Genomic DNA, 20,211 nt, shown 5'->3' on the forward strand with positions numbered 1-20,211 from the left:
CAAAACTTGTTCATGATTTATCAACTTGTATACTTCACCCTTGTATCAAAGTTTCCTTACACAGCCTAGCTAGTAGAAGACAGTATAAAAAGTCCTTGATATGATCTGTATTTATATGAGATCTATTACAGTAGTATTTATGTGATATTAATCAATTGATGGAAATAAAAGGAAAGAAAAAATTGATTGAAGATAACTTTTCTGAAGAAATGGGACTATAGCCATACATTTATGTGTTATCCATTTCAATTGGCACTGCATGCCACATGCCACTCCAATGGCTTGCAAGCACGCAGCATGTTTTGTGCTGATGCTTGGCATGCTGCAGCCAGCATGTCTGCTTGTGAGTGCCAAGACATATAACGATATATTTGTGATGGATAGCTGTGATTTCATCTACCACTGAAATGCTTGATAAAGTGATATAATGGGGAATGGTGAATGAAATTCAAATGGCCATTGAATAGGAGTCCAATCAATGGTCAAGAAAGTAAGTTGTCTGATTTTTTTTTTTTTTTTTGCCAACTCATATAGTGGTGAATGAAATTCAAATGACCATTGAATGGGAGTCCAATCAATGGTCAAGATTGTTTCATTACATTTAGTAGTTTTTAAATACTCATATAAAAGAAAAAGCCCTTGACTATCACATGATGCCAAAAAATGGTCATGACATGAATATCACAGTTGTTATTTCATAGGACATTAATGTAAAAAAGACTCCCCAAAACTGTTGAGAAGGCATCTATTTGAAACCATGGGTCTATCCTGTGGTTTTGCCACAGACATATGATTACTTAAGTGACTGAATCAAACTGAGAGATTCACTTCCACGGTCCCCTTTTTGTGGCACTTCGCCATGTAATCATTGCTGTTGCACAAAATAGTGCCTCACCAACATATGTGCCATGTGTGCTTCCATTGAGGTCATCACGGCTGCATATGGAGTCTCATTAGAAGTCATCACCAAACTGTGCACATCCTCTCTCTCTCTCTCTCTCTCTCTCTCTCGTGTGTGCGTGCACTCGTGAGTGCATACACATGCCATTACACATACACCAGATATAGTCTTTAGGAGGTGGCTCTGTTTGGAAATTTTATTTTTCTTATAGATTGTTTTTTAAGTTCTCCATACTTTTATGGATTATACTTTGATCCATGAGTCAACAGCAAATGGATGGGATAAGGCTTACAGGTCTTGCAGGTTAAGTCCAACACTGATTTTGCAGTTACATAACTAAATATACAAAAATTAAATTGTCATCAACTAATATATTTTATGTTTCAGGACGTTGCATCAAAAATTACGGCATTTTCACAGCAAGGACCACGTGCTGTTTGCATTCTTTCAGCTAATGCTGCTGTTTCAAATGTGACTCTTTGTCAGGCAGCAGCATCTGGTGGAACAGTAACTTATGTGGTTTGTAACTTCAGAAACTTGCGGCCGGTAATATTTATTAATCTGAATAATACCAGAAACTTTTGTTTTCAGAATTCAATCTGTTTGTTTCCTTCACAACACCCTGATTATCTTTGTTTAGTTGATGTGTTTGCACATATATGAGCATATCAATTAAAAGCTTTGCATGTAACTAGGTTATGAGTCCACTAAATAAAGAAAAAAAAATTCTGAGGCTTTTAAGTATATCACTCAATCTAACAAATGTGTACCTAACCATTGTTAGTTTCCCTGCATATTTTCTATTCTATCTTGTTTAGATCAGTTCAAAAATAGGCAGCATTCTTCAGTCTTTTCGGGTCAATCCATGCGTATGCGTATCAGTTATAGGATGCATTTTGCTGTTCGGCTTGCTCAGAACGCTATGCCACGTTTGCCAAATGATTTATTTAATAATATTTCACTACTAAAAGGAAATTTCCGTCAAGGTTGCATTTGCAGCAGCTCCGCATTTATTTCTGCTTCGTGAATGTGGTAGATGGTTGTACCTCAGCATTGTTTTAAAGGTTGCTTGAGAGACTATCTGAGGATTTGGAGGGATATATATTTAATCTTATATTGATTGTACATATAAATCTTGAATGTTTATACAAGATTAAAAAATTTAAATAATATTTTTTGATAAAATTTTAGATTGTTGTAAATAGTATTAAAGTGAATTTGATCCACAGTCCATAGGGATTAAAAGATATTGCAGCATAAATTCATCATGGTTGATTATGAACTGATCCTGATGTTTGTGATTACACTTAAATGAATTTGAATTCTTAACTTGATGAGGATATCAAAGCTTATACGAGAGTTAAGTAAGAATCTATATGAGTGTACTTAATCCTAGATTGATTATTCGCTTGATAGATTTTGAATACCAGTACACAAACAAAGAATCCAAATAGTATTTTTTGAAAAAAAGTCCTGGATTATTACATGTATAGAGGACAAATATGAGTTATATCTACTGTAACTTTTATAAAGGATGAGGTCTTTTTGATCTGTAAGCAATTTAGTAGTAAATAACATTTCAAAACTTGGGTCATTGTTGAGGGATCTCCATCATTCAATTTAAAAAAGATGCAACTTTGCAGAAGCTACACTAGATATAACTTTAACTTGACCTCTCTCTCTCTCTCTCTATATATATATATATAGACATACACAAATACATATACATACATATGGTATTATGAGCAAGATCACTAACCAATCCGAGAACTAAATTTTTGATGAATCAGTTCCTGCTGTTTCTTCAGAAATGACACATCCGATGAGAACGTGAACCATATTTCATCACTATCTTCATTGCAAAGGTTCTCACTGACATGTCAAACAGTGTTCAAATAATTTCCAATTGCGGGCTCACAATACCACTTAATTGGATGCTGCATTACGAGATTGACTGCAACTGCAAAACTGTTTTATATCAATTACATCTTACATGCACAAATTATGTAAAAGCATCTTAGCTTTCTGAAAGTCTGCAGCCAAAGCCTACACATCAATTGGTCGAGCTGATTAAATCCAGCAACATGCTCCAGCTTTTAAAAAAATACAAATATTACATGATTATTGAATATTTCTACATAAAAGTGGTAACAACTGACTTGGCTCTTTGCTGAAAAACTAATAAACTAATCTTTGATAAAACTTAAGAATGTCAAGAGTCAAGACCTGTGAAAGAAACTCGAAATAAAAAATATGCGAAGTACCTGCTAACAACCATCCCTATTTTCAATAGATATACTCAATAAGATGCTAGGAAACAAAACATGATCAAACGTTTTTGCTGCCTTTTAATGAACATAATAGATTCTGGAAAAAGGCTTTCCAGAACTGCACCAAAATGGTGAGTGTTGGAGGATGTATTTTGACACCTCTTAACCTTAGGCTCCAAAATAAAGTAGAGCTCAAAGAGCTTAGTCATGAAGCATGACATACCAAGATAATATAATTGAACCTTCAACTACAAACAGTAAGTGGCTTGTCTCTGCCTTTTGAGATGTTCTGACCCAGCCTAATTTGACCTGCTTGTGGATGCAGGGTTTAACACATGCATCAAATCAGAGAAAGAATGGGTCCAGTTTGTAAGAGAAATCATCTCAGCTCCGGGCTCTTTTCAACAAATATCTCAGTGAGAAGAAGCCAAGGACCAAAGTCTGCCAAAACCAACCTTTTGAATTTCTTGGGTCAACCTTCCTTGACAGGTGCCATGCATAGATGCCTTCACCAACGTGCAAAGCTACTGATACAAGAAAGACGAGTCTCATGGTCCACATTGATTGAAATATAAAAAGACTGAAGGCTCTCACCCAACCTACTGGTCCAACTGGGGGCAGGAAAGCAGCAGAGAACAATGCTGACATCCCGATTACAACAAAAAGCCACACATACATAGTTGGCCCATCTAATTCTCTCTTTTTTCTTTCCTGCCAATAAGCTATAGTTGCAGCTAAACCATCTCGAGGGCTCACCATAGGTACATAGCCAAGCTCCTGCCTTGCTTTCAGAGTTGAAAAGTAATGGGTCACGCCAATCTGTTTGAAAGGTTTCATTGGTCAGAGACCTAAATAACATTGCAGTCGCAAACCTACAGACTATAATACATGGTTTGAAGTTTGAACTTAAGATATGCATAGGGGCATACAAAACGAGAGAACACAAGGCTTGTGAGCACCTGGGCAAGGCTCCTATTATAAGCGACAAAGTGATATTCACATACCGTGTTCTCCGAATGGAGCTTTCATGTTGTAATCATGAAACGTGATCCCAGCATAATGTATTGTATCTCTGGGCTCATTGTAGCAATATGGCCTTCTTACAATTGAATATTAGAACTCAAATTACTGAAGGCCTTACTTTCTTTGGTTATGGTAAAGTCAGAAGGCGGTAAAAGCAATTGACAAAGGAAAACATGTCCATTACTTCTGAATGAGATAGATAAACCTATGTTGATTTTGATTGCCGAAAATAGTCAATTTTCCGGCAACAAGCAAAAGGCTGGAGTTTGTTATGAAAATGTAGAAAACTCTATCAGAAGAAATGCAAATTTTAAACTAATTAATTGGCTTTATGCATTGATCTTTATAGATGAGCACATCAATAAATACATATGTAATACGTTGCACCTATCAAATATTTTCCACAAGAATAAAGATTTATATGAAAATTCTGAATTGCATTATCATAAAGTAAGAACTTAGGCACAATTTACATACATGGAGACTGACAAAATGACAATTCAATCTTCACATATTTTTTTTTGCAACTAGTTAGAAACAAGGCACTTTGCCTCATAGCCCCAAATGTTGAATTCTTGCACAAAGTTATGCCGAACATGCGGAGGTAATTTATTAGTCTTATAAAGCAAAAGCAAAGAATTTCTTTTGATAATTATTAGTCTTATTAAAAAAGAATACAAGTTAACAAAGAAACAACAGCAGCTCCCAAAGGAAAAAGCATATGATATCTTTGGGAATAAAATATATATATATATATATCAGCATCCTCCAGAAACGATGAATTTGAATTTGCATCCTTAAGAATGTGTAAGAGAGAGATTCCATCTACAAAAACACCCTAACTTTGTTAAACAAGCACAAGCTAGCTTGGAAGGTCCTCAACCATTTGCCCAAGATAAAGCATCACTCACAGTCAACTTGCAAAACACTACTATATTTTAAAAGCTGAAATTCTCCTCTACCCAAAAAAAGGAAAAATACTCATTTTCTCATAAAATTCAACAAGAGATATTCCCACTCATTCACCCTTTTCTATATAGTTAACTTCCCTCAATGAAATAAACCTGATCCTAGGAAGTACATGACTTCAAAATAGCAAACAGCTATATGGCTACCAAACACAAATCAATGGCAGACAGACAGAGTAAAGCCGGATTTTACAAAAAAATTCTCTTTTGTAATTGTTTTAGAAATTGCTGTTTGTAGTGCAACAGTTCACAAAACATAAAAATAATGTTCACAAAATAGGCGAGATAAAACTGAAAAAACTTTTATGGAATTCCTTTCTTCCTTTGGATATTTTGCATATGCTCTAATAAAGTGGGTATAATCATGCAAGGTGAGTCTGTGTAGCAGAATGTAACAGATGGAGGGTGACCAATGTATTCATAGTGGGCAAGGGATGTCAATCATGGTGATAGAGATAAAAGTCGTAGAAAATAGTGTGCAAACATGAAGATGATGATTGCGGGCTCTGGTGGCCAAAGAAATTGGTAACCAGGGAGAAATAAATAAAGCAATTGTGCAGAGGCAACTCCGTCGTCGCAAAAGACTCAACATTTTAGATGAGCAGAAAAGCAAGGAGATTTGCAACAAGGTTTCCATTATTCACAACTATAGTTTGATAATCTTCGGAGTTTGCCATAGTTCGTGCTAACCAAACCAAAAATGGCTAGTTCTATTATAAAAACTTTTTCATTTCAATTTTCTCAGCAACCAAGGCTGCAAGAAGAAACTGCTATATTTTCTTCAAGTTAAGATTACTACCTGGAACTACTCTTACATTTTTCCTATCCAGAATTGAAGACTTTCTAAACCACATTTTAGACTAGCAATTGGTATTATCCAGCTATTTTTTCCAACTGTAATAACTAATGAGACTTGTGGGCTGAATACTGTGAGAATTACCTTCTCATGCATATGAATAGCTGTTTCAGTATCCAAAACCTCAATTGCCAATAGTTAGTTGCCGTAACTTCACAAAGCATGGTATCCCATACATACATTACGCTTGGGAGTACTCCACTTAAAATATTTGAAACAGAGAAATCTTCACTTAAAGGTTTTATGTAATTGTTACCAGCAACAGCTGAAAGTGTCAAACATAAATACAAATACTTACAAAGGCCAAAACTGATCCTAGTTCAATATTCATGAATAGATCTTACGCAGATTACAACTTTTGACTTGTTGATGCACTGTTTCTGATATTTGACTTGGTTTAGCAACAAGTTACCAACTAAAAATTGCCCTTGCATACATACCAGGTATGTGTGCGTATCCTGAAATTGGTTGGTTACAAATATATACATTTAAAGACATGAATGTTGGGTTGACAACAATATCTCCATACCAAATCAGTATAAGAACATGTGATAAGAATACTAACCTTGTATACTTCGGCAGGAAGCAGAAGAGGCTGAGGAAGCCATTTGCGATTAAGCCATGGATAAAACAGGGTATAAACAACCCAAAAACTTCGTGCCATAAATAGTGCATGCTGAACATCTATAGTAATTTTTGGTAAGTCATAATCTAAACTTCGAAGAAGAGGGTTGATTATAAATCCAGCAGTGTTGACAGGTGATTCTGTAAACAGAAGAGGATCGACCTTGTCAAGTCAATGAATAAGAGGTACATCAACAGCATATCAGCAATCATAGCATGCAGCATTGAACTACATTGCACTAATGCCAGACATGCTTATCATAATGCGTGATGAAACTACAAAGTCAACCACAAAAGATGATGGACATAAAACTGGAATAAACAGCAATTTTTTAGCATGATGAACTGCCTGTTTATGCTTGGCTGAGTAAATCCCATCAAAGCAATAAATAACAATGGAAAGAAAAAAAAAGGGTTTTATTCAACATTTTCCTTAAACCCCTTTCCCCTCACACCTCTCTCTACAACCGGTGTCACCTCTTTAATGAATATGGACTTCAGCAACCTCAAAAAACCTAGGAAAGACGAAATCCTCCATGAGACTCTCGATGTACCAATGCCAAAATCAAAACTTCCAATCCCCCCCCACCCACACACGCATACACATGGAGGGAGAGAGAGAGGAGGGGGTGCATAAAAACCTCCACTCCTTGAACCAGCGTTGCCTTAATCATATTGTATCAGCCACTTCGAAAAACCTGGAAACAAAGAAATTAATGAGCTCTCAAATTACTGAAAACCGAAATTTTGTTAGCACCCCTATGTCAAGACTTCTACAAAACACTAGATCTTAAACATTATCATTCATAGCCCAGAGAAACCTTCTAGATTTCTCTGTAGTACATCCTACTTACTGGAATCTTCCTCCAATCTGCCCATTTTTGTGACCTTATCCTCATCTATGCTCCCTAGAACCCCTTGCCTATTAAGGCCCTATTCATGCTCCTCAAACCTTACCTTCGTGTAATTGTCCTTGTATATGCAAACTTATCCTAGTCAATCATCAACTAACATGAAAACACAAACACAGGCATAAAAGGCAAAAATGCTCAAAGTACTCTATGCAAGAGAGAGAGAGAGAAAGAGAGAGATAGGAGCTTTAAAAATAAACATGCAATATGTTACATGGTTAGGCATCATCTCTCAAAAGCCTACTAATGGAGATCAAAGTACTCTTTAACATCCTATCAAAACACTTGACAACAATAACACTGTCCTCAACATCTAGGCAGCTTAATCTCCACGAAAACCTAGGTTTTTTGATAGCCAACTTATGGACTGCACATCTCATGGCATTAGTTTCAACTTGAGTCTTCCCTCTTTTATGTCAATGCTCACTGTAGTACTCTTACTCAAGCAAAATTCAAGTCCAAGATATATTCAAGTCATCTAAGAAAGAAGTTGAAAAGTTATTGGGGTTACCCTTACAAAATGATAGGACATCATGCCCTCGGCCATCTTAAAAGCCTAAGAATATTTTTCTCCTAGTGATGCAGCATGGAGATGCCAGAAGCTTACATCTGTCTCCAACACCCTTTTCTATGCTGAAAAAGATCCAAAGAGCTAATTATGGCATTAGATCCACTAGCACCAGCATGATATCCGACTCCAACTTTGGGCCAGAATTGGAGATATTCAAAGATCAATTTTAAGCTTCAGATGCGTCCATCAGATTGTCCAGTTTGAGTTGAATTGACTCAATGTTATCCTTCCATACGTAGGATTACATAATATAGACAAATTCACAGCTCTCGCATGTCTGAATAATTAAGGGGTCTAAAAAGGCTATAACTTTCAACATCTTATTCACAAATCGTATGGTCAAAAAAGTTAAGCTTTGAGTTCTCTCAATTCTCTTGCATGATAGAAGACCATGTGACACAACCAAAATGCAAGATCCCAGACTAAAGGGAGGCAAAATAAGAGGTGATTTGGTTCGATCAAGATCCTATGAAGGCTGGGATCCAAAGCTGAAGGTCATGCTAGAATAAAGGGTGTTGAGGGGCTACATTTCCTTCATTAAGGTCAACAAAGTTAAGTTTTGGGTTCTCTCAATTCTCTTGCGTGGTATGAGGCCTTCTGAGACAACTACAATGCAAGGCTGAAGATTCAAGATGAGGACACAATATAAGAGGCACACAGCACAATGGTTCCATCTAGATCCTCTGGAGACTGAGGTCTGAAGCTGAAGGTTGTGCTAGAATAAAGGGTGTTGAGGGGCCAAATTTCATCCACTGAGACATTATGAAGACTGCAAGTACTTCCACTCATCCCTCATACAGTTGATGACCCTCAACTCTCGCTCAGCATCTAAAATTCATTACCTCATTCCATTTTCATTTTAGTTTATATTGCCTCTGCTGATAAAATCAAAAATAGTCACTGCTTCCTATATATGCTGCAGGAAAAGGAAGCATCAGTCTTACTTGCATTGTCAACCCCTTATGACCTAAACTACAATGAATCTCCACCACTGTGTAAAAAGAGAAGGGAAGATAAGGTTTTCATCCTATTTCCTAAGGGGCTTGATAAAATGTGAAAATGCTAATATGGAGCCAAAAAATTCGATATACGAATTGTCAATAATAACAAAAAGTTAGTAGTAATAACATATTCCATTTTATCTTCTTTAAAAGATAAGCTAGATGGTATTTCCTGAATTGAAACATCATGATGGCCCATTTCACATCTTTGGTGAGTTTTCCACCATAACATTATTCGCTAAAAGTGAAACTAGGAAACAAATGGAAGTCAAGATAATTGCAATATTATGATTTGTCCATTTCAGAAAAAATTACACGAAGACTAAATGAGATCTGACAATATTAGTGAAACAAGTGTTACTCTTTGAACATGTAGTAAAGATCGTTACGTAGAAGTTGTATTTAAGATCAGTGTTTACAGCTTTGCATATAAAAATTGGCCTGACTACGTTTAAGTGTTCGTCAGACAAAGTTCAGCATTTTATCTTTGACGATGCTTCCGCACCAGTATGGGCAGGATAAGCACAGTGATATCATCTGTTATTTCTGAGGCATCTCATAGACAATTCAACAAGAAGCTGGTTGCATCTAGTCATGAAAACTACAGTTAAAAACTGCAAAAAGATATTAAAATTAAAAGATATGCACATGTTTTGCATATAGCTAGCCCTTTCCCTATCATGATAATTGTGTAAAAAGACCCTTCTTTTATATAATTACAGACAAACACCTCCTTTATGCAAGAAATACCCCAATATGACCTAGGTTATCTTTCCATCACCTATAATGGAACATTTATGCATTTTTTCCCATGCCTCTCCTTGGCCTTTTCAAACTTCTAACTTGTGAGCTACTAGCACAACAACTCAAGACCATTATAATCAGGTTTGAGCTCCTTGCCACCACCATTTCTTAGGTTGCGATCTAAATTATAGCTCAAGCACAATAGGCAACACCAAGGAGCATGAGTCCTCGCTTGATAGGAGCTCCAAAGCTTAGTTTCCAAAATTATGAACAGGTGTAGGAATAGGGAAGTGGATATTTTAGAAACATTTTTAGTAAGAAAGGGATTAGAAAACAGGCACATGTTCAAGATTCCAAGAAGATTCTGAAGCAGATGCATTACTCTATGAAGAAGATTCTGAGGTTCAATGGGCCACATGGATATAGACATGGAAAAAGCCAAAATACATACCCCATTGTAGCTATTGTAAGCTTATATCTGAGGTCCCATTGAATAATTTTTCCAATGAGGGAGGAATCGGCCTCCAAATATATAGAGGAGCCTTTATGTGAAAGTAAGATGTAAAAGAAGGGGCTATATACAAAACTCTCAGAAATATTAGCTAAAGTAGAAGTTTTCTTTGTAATAAAGATAACCCAACTTTTAATGAGGTAGATCATGGTACAGATACCTGTTTTCATATATAAATGAATTTTCACTTTTCTGCTCTTGGTTTATTATTTCTTGTATTTAGTAAAAAAGACTACAACTACGCAGCAAGAGAACAAAGATCTCTAAATAACTCTTAGACTGAACATGTCCTTGGTAATAAGTTCAAACAAATATATGAGACCATAACACCTCTTACAATAGATTTGATGAATTAGGTCTTCAAAGTAGAAGCATCCCAATAAAACTGCCATATTCGACGAGGCATTACTTTTAATTTTTATGACGATGGATCAAACTTTAGCACCACTAAAATAAGATCCTAATATAACTAAACTACAGATATATAAAAATAACTTTCAAGATTATAGCCCCCACTAATGGCAGGCATATGAACCAAAACTTTAAAATAAGACATGCATATACAGTACCACATGAGAAAGTTCATAATGTTTATATGATCTAGCAGACTTCACCAAATAAGGTTGAACATATTGTAGAAGCTTTTTCTCATGACTGTTGGTCCTTACCATCAGATATGAAATATGGCTGACCAGCAGCGACAGGCCGTCCTTCTCTCCCGGGAATGTCATCCAGAAGCCCCATGCTTGCTAATATCAGGGCAAGCACAAGGTTTTCCACATAGACCCAGTCTGTCTTCACACTTGGACTACCAACTTTAAACAATAACAGTCCCATCTTTGCAAGGGAAAGAATCCTTGGAAGGTGCCTCTCCTCACCTGGTCCATAGATAGCAGCAGGACGGATTGCACAGGTATAAAGCCGAACACCATTTTTCTTCCTAGAACAAGGAGAAAAGAGCGCATCAAAATATAGTTCTTAGCTATTTATCAATAAAAAATAAACTCAAGGTTGCATGAATTATTCATTATGGACATAAATAAGACCTACATATATTGATACACACACACACACACATATAAACATATATATGTATATGTACATTTACATGTACATGTGTATATGCATATGTATACACACACACAGGCAAACAACACGCACATGCCTGCATGTACATACACAAGCACATGAACAAATTCATGCATGCATACACACACATGGGACACATGAATGCACACGTATGCTAGCTGCCTCAGAAACCATATGCAAAGCCATATGAGATTCTTTTTTTACAGGCTTACAGCACAAGTCAAAATGACATGGAAAGGCATAGTCCCCCAATTTAATCTACATACAGATGAAAGAAGAATGTGCAGGGCAATGTTTCAAAACAGAAAACAAGATTGCTTACTTAGATGGACGACCATTGCTCTTCAGAACTAGCTGTTCTGCAACAGATTTACTACGACCATATGGATCAACATGGTCATCGAGAGGAAAATATGGTAAAGCTTCATTTCCGTTTACAATCTCCTTTCCCCCAAAAACCACATTGTAAGTACTTACATAGACAAGCCTTTTTACACCAAACTCATAGCAGACATCTAAGACATTGCAGGTTCCATTTATGTTAACCTCATCAACACGCCCGGTTTGAAGCATTTCCTTCCCTGACATACCATATGAAGCAAGGTGAAAAACACAATCTGCCCCATGCAATGCTTTCTCAATATCCTTTTTCCGACTCACATCTCCTGCAACATACACAAGAACAAGAGGTTTGGTACTGTTATTGTGTTTATAGCTAGACTGGAAATCAACTCCACGATAAAAAAAGAAATTCAGATTATATAATGCATTGCTAGCTATGTCAGGCCACCGTTGAAATCCCAGATCATCTGCTGAACAGGACAAGAAAATTAGGGGCCGAAGATACTCCACAAAATTATAATGTAAATCTAGAAATTTTTTGATGTCAAAATATAGGTAGTAGAGGTGTCTCTGCTGGTGCTATGTCATGTAGTCACCTATCACTTTGGAAAATTGGAAAGAGAAAACATAAATAAGTTTCAATATGGCAGTGATTGATAATAGGGTGATGGTCAATAAGATCAAACATATTCATCCAACAATCTGTCTACGACAAAAACTCTTCACAGAGTTTTTACATGTTAATGCATGGCCTTGTTGGAAGACTATTATTATTATTATTTTTTTACGTGACAGAGATTATCGAAATATTAGAAATGGATAGATGAATTAAATAATTGCCCCTTATTACCAAGATTATAGGCATGTAGAACATATGATGAAGAAAAAAACACGAGTAACCACAAGAAAAAGGAAAAAGAAAAATTTAAGAAAAGTATAAATCAACCTCCTTGTAAACTGATCATAGTGAGAATCCTATACTGCTTTGTCTGCTCTATGCCTACTAATGGGATCTGGACTGTATGTGTATCTCAACATTCTGCTTGGAAAAGTCCACTATAAAGACTTCTAAGAACCTATTAAATAAGAACACCATGCTACCTTTCTTGTGTGTCCTTGTAATCATGCATTTAAAGAGCATAAAGTCATGAATAGGAAACCCTGACAAAATCACAAACCAAACATTAAAAAGCAGAAGAGAGGAAACAGTGACACAGTCAAAAAAATTATTCTGAAAGAGGAATTTGAAACTCAGGAAGGAAAAATATTAAGAAATGAAGATTAAACCCCCATTAACTAGATGTTATCATTAGTGTCAATATTATGTAAAGATTGAACCAGGCATATATATAGATTAGTGAAAAGACTAGTGTCACTCAAACAAGACATCTCAAGCTAAAAAAATCAACAATCTCATCATTCTGTGTTACCTCCAATAAGTACCTTAATTTAGATAGTGCTGGTTATAGTTACGCATGTTTTGGGTAGTCCATAGTTGAAACTCAAGTCCATAAGAGTAAGCACTGATTGTTCAGTAACTATAAGTTAGAAAATCCTTTGGGTTAAAGATAGCATATGCTTAAGGCTAGAATGAGTACAAATTTATGTAATTTGGAAAATTCAAACCCGCCACACGACATTCAGCATCCTATAACGATAGTATGCGATCTTGTATTAGATGCTACGAAAACAAGGAAGCACCAATGCACAAGGAAACACCAATGCACCACGGATTATAATCATCCAGCCTTGATGAGTCTCCATTGAGAAATCATGCCTATTACAAGGCTACCTTTGATGTTTACTACAAGATTTAGAGATCTAAACCCTAAATCCTCGAACGAAATTCCAATTCCACCTTATTTCCCGCTAATTACGACTCCCAAAACAAAAATACCATCGCCAGTCAAGAAAGACATCTCAACGACACAAGCGTCCCGATTCTTGATTTCTTTAACAGAAAATGCGGAAGAAATGTGCGATCTTGATAAATTTTAAAGAAACGGATCAGAGAATGAAGCCGTGATGGAATCAAATCGGTAGAAAAGAAGGTTTAGGGGATTGGGGGGAGGACAGACCTTGGATGCAGCGGACGCCGGCATGAAGGAGATCGGCGGACCAAGGGGAGGAGAGGCGGGGATCGAGCGATCGGACCTCCTCCGCCCCTCTCCTCGCGAGCTCCAAGCAGAGCGCCGATCCCACGAAACCCAGCCCTCCCGTCACCACGAATCTGTTCCCCTCGATCCCCTCGTTCGCGCTCAGATGCATCTCTCTCTCTCTCTCTCTCTCTCTCTCTCTCTGGGACCTGGAGCGAAGTCTTCGGAGTTCTCCCTCAGTCTAATAGTAAGAGGGGCCGGTGACGGCACTCGCAGAGGGGCATTTTGGGGATTGCACTTGTAACGGATCGCATTGTAGGACTCTGGCGGGTATCGCGTGCAATGCATCTAATTGATCGACGCGTACACGATTTTAGACCTACCCGCCTACCTATTTATGTCTATCTATCTACCTATATTTATATCTATCCATACCGTAATAATAAAATAATATATAAATATTAAAAATAATATTTAATATTAACACATTAGATTATAAGATAATCTTCACAATATCATATACCTCAATTTAATTTTTTTTAATTTTTTTTTCACGATATCCTTTTGTATCGCTTCATTCGATCGAGACCCCTCGATATTTCTCCCAAGAAAATAATTGAGACTTTATGATGCTTTCTGCTAGAAGAATCTGAAAACTGACGAACGTCGCATCTATGATGAGTAATCATAATCAAATTCGATCTCTTCCATCAATCTCTCCATCCATCTATCTCTCGATAAGAAGAGCGATATGCTTTCAGTTTGATCTTGCAACCGATGAGAGAATTTTATTTTTTTTATTTTAATATTATTTTTTTGAATTCGCTTTCTCCTTTATATATTTCTGATGGCACCATGGATTTTGTAATAAGCTTGTTATGTTGTGAAATTATTTGTGCCCATCATTCTTTTTGGGACCTCGCTGTACCAATAAGATTGGATTTTCCCCTCTATTTTGTTAGTTTTTTTTAAAGTTTTTTAGTAGCTGCTGCTGTATATGAGATAATTTGCATCAAATTTTTGATCCAAAGAACGAATGGAAAAAAAAAAAAAAAGAAGAGAGAACCAGCTTTTTGAAGATTTTTTTTTTTTTTTTTTCATTTCCCTCCTTCCTTCTCTGCATGGCTTGGGTTTTAGAAGGGAGAAGAAAATGTAGCTGATTTTTTTTTTTTTTATTTGATAATGCTGGCTCCTGTGGATGTTTCCAAGGTTTTGGAACCAAAAAAATGAGATTCTTGATAGGGTATTGATACATGGTTGCTTTCATTCAGATATGGGATAATGGAGTTTTCGTTTAATGTATGCAATGGCAATTCGGATTTGGTTGACTAGCTAGAGCCTAGATTGATTGAGGAGCGTAGAATGTTATCTGCTGCCTTTCTGCAAGGAAGAAAAATTTTTAGCTATTCTTTCTATTCCTTTTTTTTGGGGTAAATTAAATTCAGTGTGTGACAATGTAATTGCTTGAACGAATTATGCTCATTTTTATTTTCATGAAATATAGTGCATATCTATGTTTTAGTTAGCTCTTGATAGTTTTATAGACATGTCCTCTGCTTCTGCCATTGAGAGAATGGAGCAGCATGCAACCCCCATTGATAATGAAGGGCACTTTACATTTGTTATGACCCCCAAAAGTAAATGCTGGACTGCTGATCTTGGAAGGAGGGGAAAATATTTAGCAAGCCGTGTGAACTTGAGCTGGATTTGACATTTGGAAAAATCAAGGTTTAAAATGTCCGGTTGATTGCTGTTCTGAGGTCCTTGCAGAATAGATCTAAATGAAGAGGACTAAAAGAGGGTAGGGGAAGTCACTCAAGGTTTTAATGTTTAGGACTCATGGAAGATGAAGGAAATTACAGAGTTTTGAAGGAGAAAGAAGGTGTCTGAAGGGACTTTATTTTATTTGTTCTGCTACTATCTATAACGGATCAGGCATTGAACTGAATGTGGTATGGGGAAAGAGAAGGAAACCAGTAATACTAGGGTAGTTGAGGTTATAAGGATGAGGTATGGTGTTAGTTTTAGGATTTGGAAGCAAGGATAAGAAAGTTTTATAAGCCAGTTATTACTAGTTTGAGGTGAGTAATTTTGAGACGAAGATGACAAAAGAAAAATATAGGAAGTGTTAAGGTAAAAGAAATTTGGGACCTGTATTTACCTTGATGTGTTGGTGGCGTGATCAGATCCGATCTTTTCCATCGATCCACTCGATCCATCAATCTCCCATCAGGTCCCTAATTTCTTTGTTTGTCCCCAATCGATTGGGCGGCTTCGAGCGATTGGAGTAGACATGGGGCGAGCAGACCCCTGATGGATTGCCACCCAGAAGGCCGACGCCGTCGCAGCCAGAGTGGTATGGTTGCAGGCATAGGTGCAGCGGATGGCCATTTAGGTTCGAGCGATCAAAACGAACATGGGGTGGACGGATCTCTGATGGACCATCACCCGAGCTCCTAATTTGCTAATAGACTTTACATTATTATGCTCTTATTTATGTTTTGCTCTTCATTGTCTGATATCGTGCATTTTTCGATTTAGGATATAAATTCAGGTGCTATCATTGGGAACAATCATACAACTAAATCTTGATGATTTTACTACTAATCAAGTACATGACTCTCAAATATCATGGAGAAAGCGAGGCTTAAATAAGAGGAGTTATGTACTCTATTAAAAATATCAAGATTGTTTCTTAAGAACAAAATTACAGATCCACTAGTTTTCGCAACAAAATACAAATTCATGACTAGTACTCTTTTGAAGAAAATCATTGACGATGAGGCCAAAATTTGGATCAACTAATTTGAATTTATTTCATTTCAAAAAATAAAAAAAAAGTCAACGATACAAAGATTCTTACCGGTAATTTTATTATTCTATATTTTTGTACATAGACATCAAATTAATATTCTATACTTCAATATCTTACTTTATGAACTTAGATGCTGTTGGAAAGATTATTGCTACGAGTCCAATGAAAATTAGTGAAGCACGATCAACCACGACATATAAGTGTGTTATTAAATTACTTTTAGATATGTATATTTTTAAATAAGATTGTATATGATTTTATCTATATTTACCATCATATATAATTAAATTTATGTTTTCAAAATAGCAACTAAGAGATAGATACTATGCTATGGGAAAATGTTGCTAAAACCTTTCAAAGGGATGTGTCAAGTGATTTCAATCTACCACATATCTTTATCATCACATCCGCATTAGTCAAGCAATATATAGATAAATCAAATATTTTTAATTATGATTGTGAAGAGCAATATAAATGATAATATAAAATAAACTCTAACTCCATAAATCTGTAGGAAAAATAACCTTATCTTCCACCTACACATCAAGAACTTATCTCAATTTCTGAGTATCTCAAATCCTGAAACTTTTTCAAAGGTATACTTTCAAATGTGAATACAAAATATCATCATATTTTATTGTTCTTCATTATTCTTATACTTTCGTAAAAATAAATCAATTGTTGATACATGACAAAACCAAGTCAAGTACAACAGTTTCAGACAGATGTGATAAGTAAGCTGCCATCTAAAGATTAGATGTTCCTAAACAAACACACTATCAATCAAATTTTTGAAATGAATTTGAAAAATGATTTTGACATAAAGATCAGCACAGTCGTTGCTGTTATAAAAAATATAAACAATGCTCCAAGCTGGTGTTATATGGCATGTAAAAAGTATAAAAAAAAAGTCAATAAGATCGATAGTTATTTTTGTTGTGTTTCATACAATAGAATATCTGAATTTTTAATAGCAAGATAAGATATTCTACAATCTTATAATCTATCATTAATTTAAATTGTTGCTGGATCATCACTGCTGATAGAGTCTCTAAAAATCCATAGATACAAAGTGCATATTGATGTTGAAGATGATAGTAGATCTGTCATTTTTGTGATATTCGATAAAGAAATAAAAAAATTAATCCAAGTATCTATCATGGAGCTTCTAAAAGTACAAAACAGTGATGTTGAATACATTCTTCCTATTATCAACAAACTATGTAGCAGGACATAGATTTTTCAGATTAAGGTCACAACTTACAATATAATTCAAGGTTTTGACAATTACACACTGATCAAGACATTCGCTCCAGATACAAAACTAGAAGAAGAATTCGCAAAAATAAACAACTCCAAGTCAAATATGTATTGGATGGTTTATATTGCTATGTCATTGATTCCATATTCATATTTCTGCTTGTTGTGTAAGGTTCCAACGTACATTTGGAGAGACCAAGGGAGAAGTTGGTAGTCGAAGAGGACTTGGTGAGACTCTGAAAGAGGATGGTAGCCGAAGAGATTCGGTGAGATAGTCGAAGAGGACTCGGTGAGATTCTAAAAAAGGATGGTAGCCGAGGAGGTTCGGTGTGACTCAGACTGGGGTTGGTAGCCAAAGATGGCTGATGTATTGACAATAATTATGGGAGTCGATAAGAATGGTCGATTGGTGCCTGGTTGGTAAGATTAAATGGGTCTAACTGTCCAGCCTGCTAATTGAGGATAATCTAGCTTGATGTGGATCAACTCAGGTGTGAAGATCCTGTGTCTAGTGGATAAAAGCTAATAAACCCCACCTCCCAATAGGTATTTGCCTTTTGAAAAGTTGGTTAGGGGCTACGGTCCTAACATGTGGTATCAAAGCGAGGTTGTAGGTTTGAAATCCAGTAGGCTCCCAGAGTGTTAAAAAAAAATCGCTGGGGAGAGAAATTGTTGTGCAAGGTTCTAGCCCACATTTGGGGAGAGATTCTAGAAGAAGATGGTAGCTGAGGGGATTCGGCGAGGTAGCTGCCCTTGTGCCTAATGGATAAAGGCTAATAAACCCGCCTCCCAATGGGTATTTATCTTTTGAAAAGTTGGTTAGAGACTCGATCTTAACACTGTTACTATTACATAAACTGGCTTTTAACTGTAATCGACTATTTTCATATTGTTCCTACAGATAAAAGAAATGAAATATTAGCATCAACTATATTGCCAATACCAAATTTTCAGGTTTGTACTAAAACAATTCATTATTGACTCATTGCATTAATCATACATATTTTCATCTTATACTGATTGCATTGTCATTTACGTAGGAACCAAAGAACAAAAAAAGAAATAGCAATGATATTAATGACCTTTTAGAGATCAAATGTAAATTAATTAAAAAGAATCTTGCACCATAGTTTGAAGATAAAATTGATGTAATGATAGAAAAATATAAATTATTTATATATTTATAAATAAATAATTATTGATAAATATGTTCTATAATATAGCCATAACAAAACAGTGACAGTATGGATGAGCATGAAAAAGATGATTTTCAAGAAGAGACTGAATCATCAACTACATTCAAACAATCAAGAAAGAATGCAATCACATATTCTGATGAAGATTGAATGATCTAAAATAAAGCATTATATGCTTTATAGTTCACTATATCTACTACATTCTAAACATCATAAATCATTAATTTCTAAACAATTTCATTGTTCCAGTTCATTTTGTTCTGAATTATTACTTTATAATGTTTGATTTATTTTTCTATTTGCTTCAATTAAATTGTAAACTAAATTATTATGTTTATGATTTACTTTATGTGGAAATCTATTATTATGGCAGCTATTCTTTTACGTTGCAAAATCAATAGGCTCGGGCATCACCCGGCTACTATGCTAGTTTTTATTAAAAAGATAGTTTAGGCACTACATATTAATTATTAGACACAAATAACCATTTAAGGCCAACTCCTGTAGCACTGCAATATAAGCCCAAAATTATCCTAGAAAAAATATTTTTTTATTTAAAATAGAAAAATTATCAACTAACTAATTATAGTTAATATTAATTTTATTTCTTTCAAAATTTTCAACAAAGTTTGGACTTTTCCAACAATAGGTGAAATAATAATTTTTTATTGAATGGTACAAAATATATGTGATAGAATGATTTTAATCAATAATTTTTTTCAAAAATGGATTGAGCGATAGATACCATGATAAATTGATGGGATGGATACTTATTTGGATGAATCACATGAGGAGGGATTTGTTTTCACAAAAATTTGGATAAAAATACAGAGCTTTTCCATTTGTTCCATAAGGATTTGTTGAGACTAGAGTTTATAAAGAGCTTCCACAAACTCTTGAGTGAAACCATTGGCCACTGGGGTGTTTCCTCGTGCCCACCATATGAACTCTTCAGAGTGTTACTCTCATTTTATAACCTAACTTGTCCACCATAAGAAAAACCCACCATCTCATTGTCATACTCTCTTCTCCT

General features: G+C 35.6%; 1 protein-coding gene across 2 annotated transcripts in view; it reads right to left on the reverse strand.

Annotated features, from left to right (window-relative positions):
* The window catches only part of LOC105049396 (uncharacterized), a 28,081-nt gene extending 13,959 nt beyond the window's left edge, over positions 1–14,122 (reverse strand). The window contains exons 1-5 of one of the 2 annotated variants that reach the window (XM_010929020.4): positions 13,890–14,119; positions 11,792–12,134; positions 11,049–11,320; positions 6,584–6,783; positions 2,996–3,990 (exon numbers count right to left, since the gene is read on the reverse strand). In XM_010929020.4, coding sequence (XP_010927322.1) covers positions 3,556–3,990; positions 6,584–6,783; positions 11,049–11,320; positions 11,792–12,134; positions 13,890–14,079 — 1,440 coding nt within the window. In that variant the 5' untranslated portion in view covers positions 14,080–14,119 and the 3' untranslated portion in view covers positions 2,996–3,555. Of the gene's footprint in view, positions 1–2,995; positions 3,991–6,583; positions 6,784–11,048; positions 11,321–11,791; positions 12,135–13,889 lie in introns of those variants that run through there. The other variant, XM_073262262.1, reaches the window with a different exon arrangement.
* Positions 14,123–20,211: the final 6,089 nt, after the last annotated feature.

Source organism: Elaeis guineensis, chromosome 8 (genome assembly GCF_000442705.2).
Source record: "Elaeis guineensis isolate ETL-2024a chromosome 8, EG11, whole genome shotgun sequence".
NCBI classification, from domain to species: Eukaryota; Viridiplantae; Streptophyta; class Magnoliopsida; order Arecales; family Arecaceae; genus Elaeis; species Elaeis guineensis.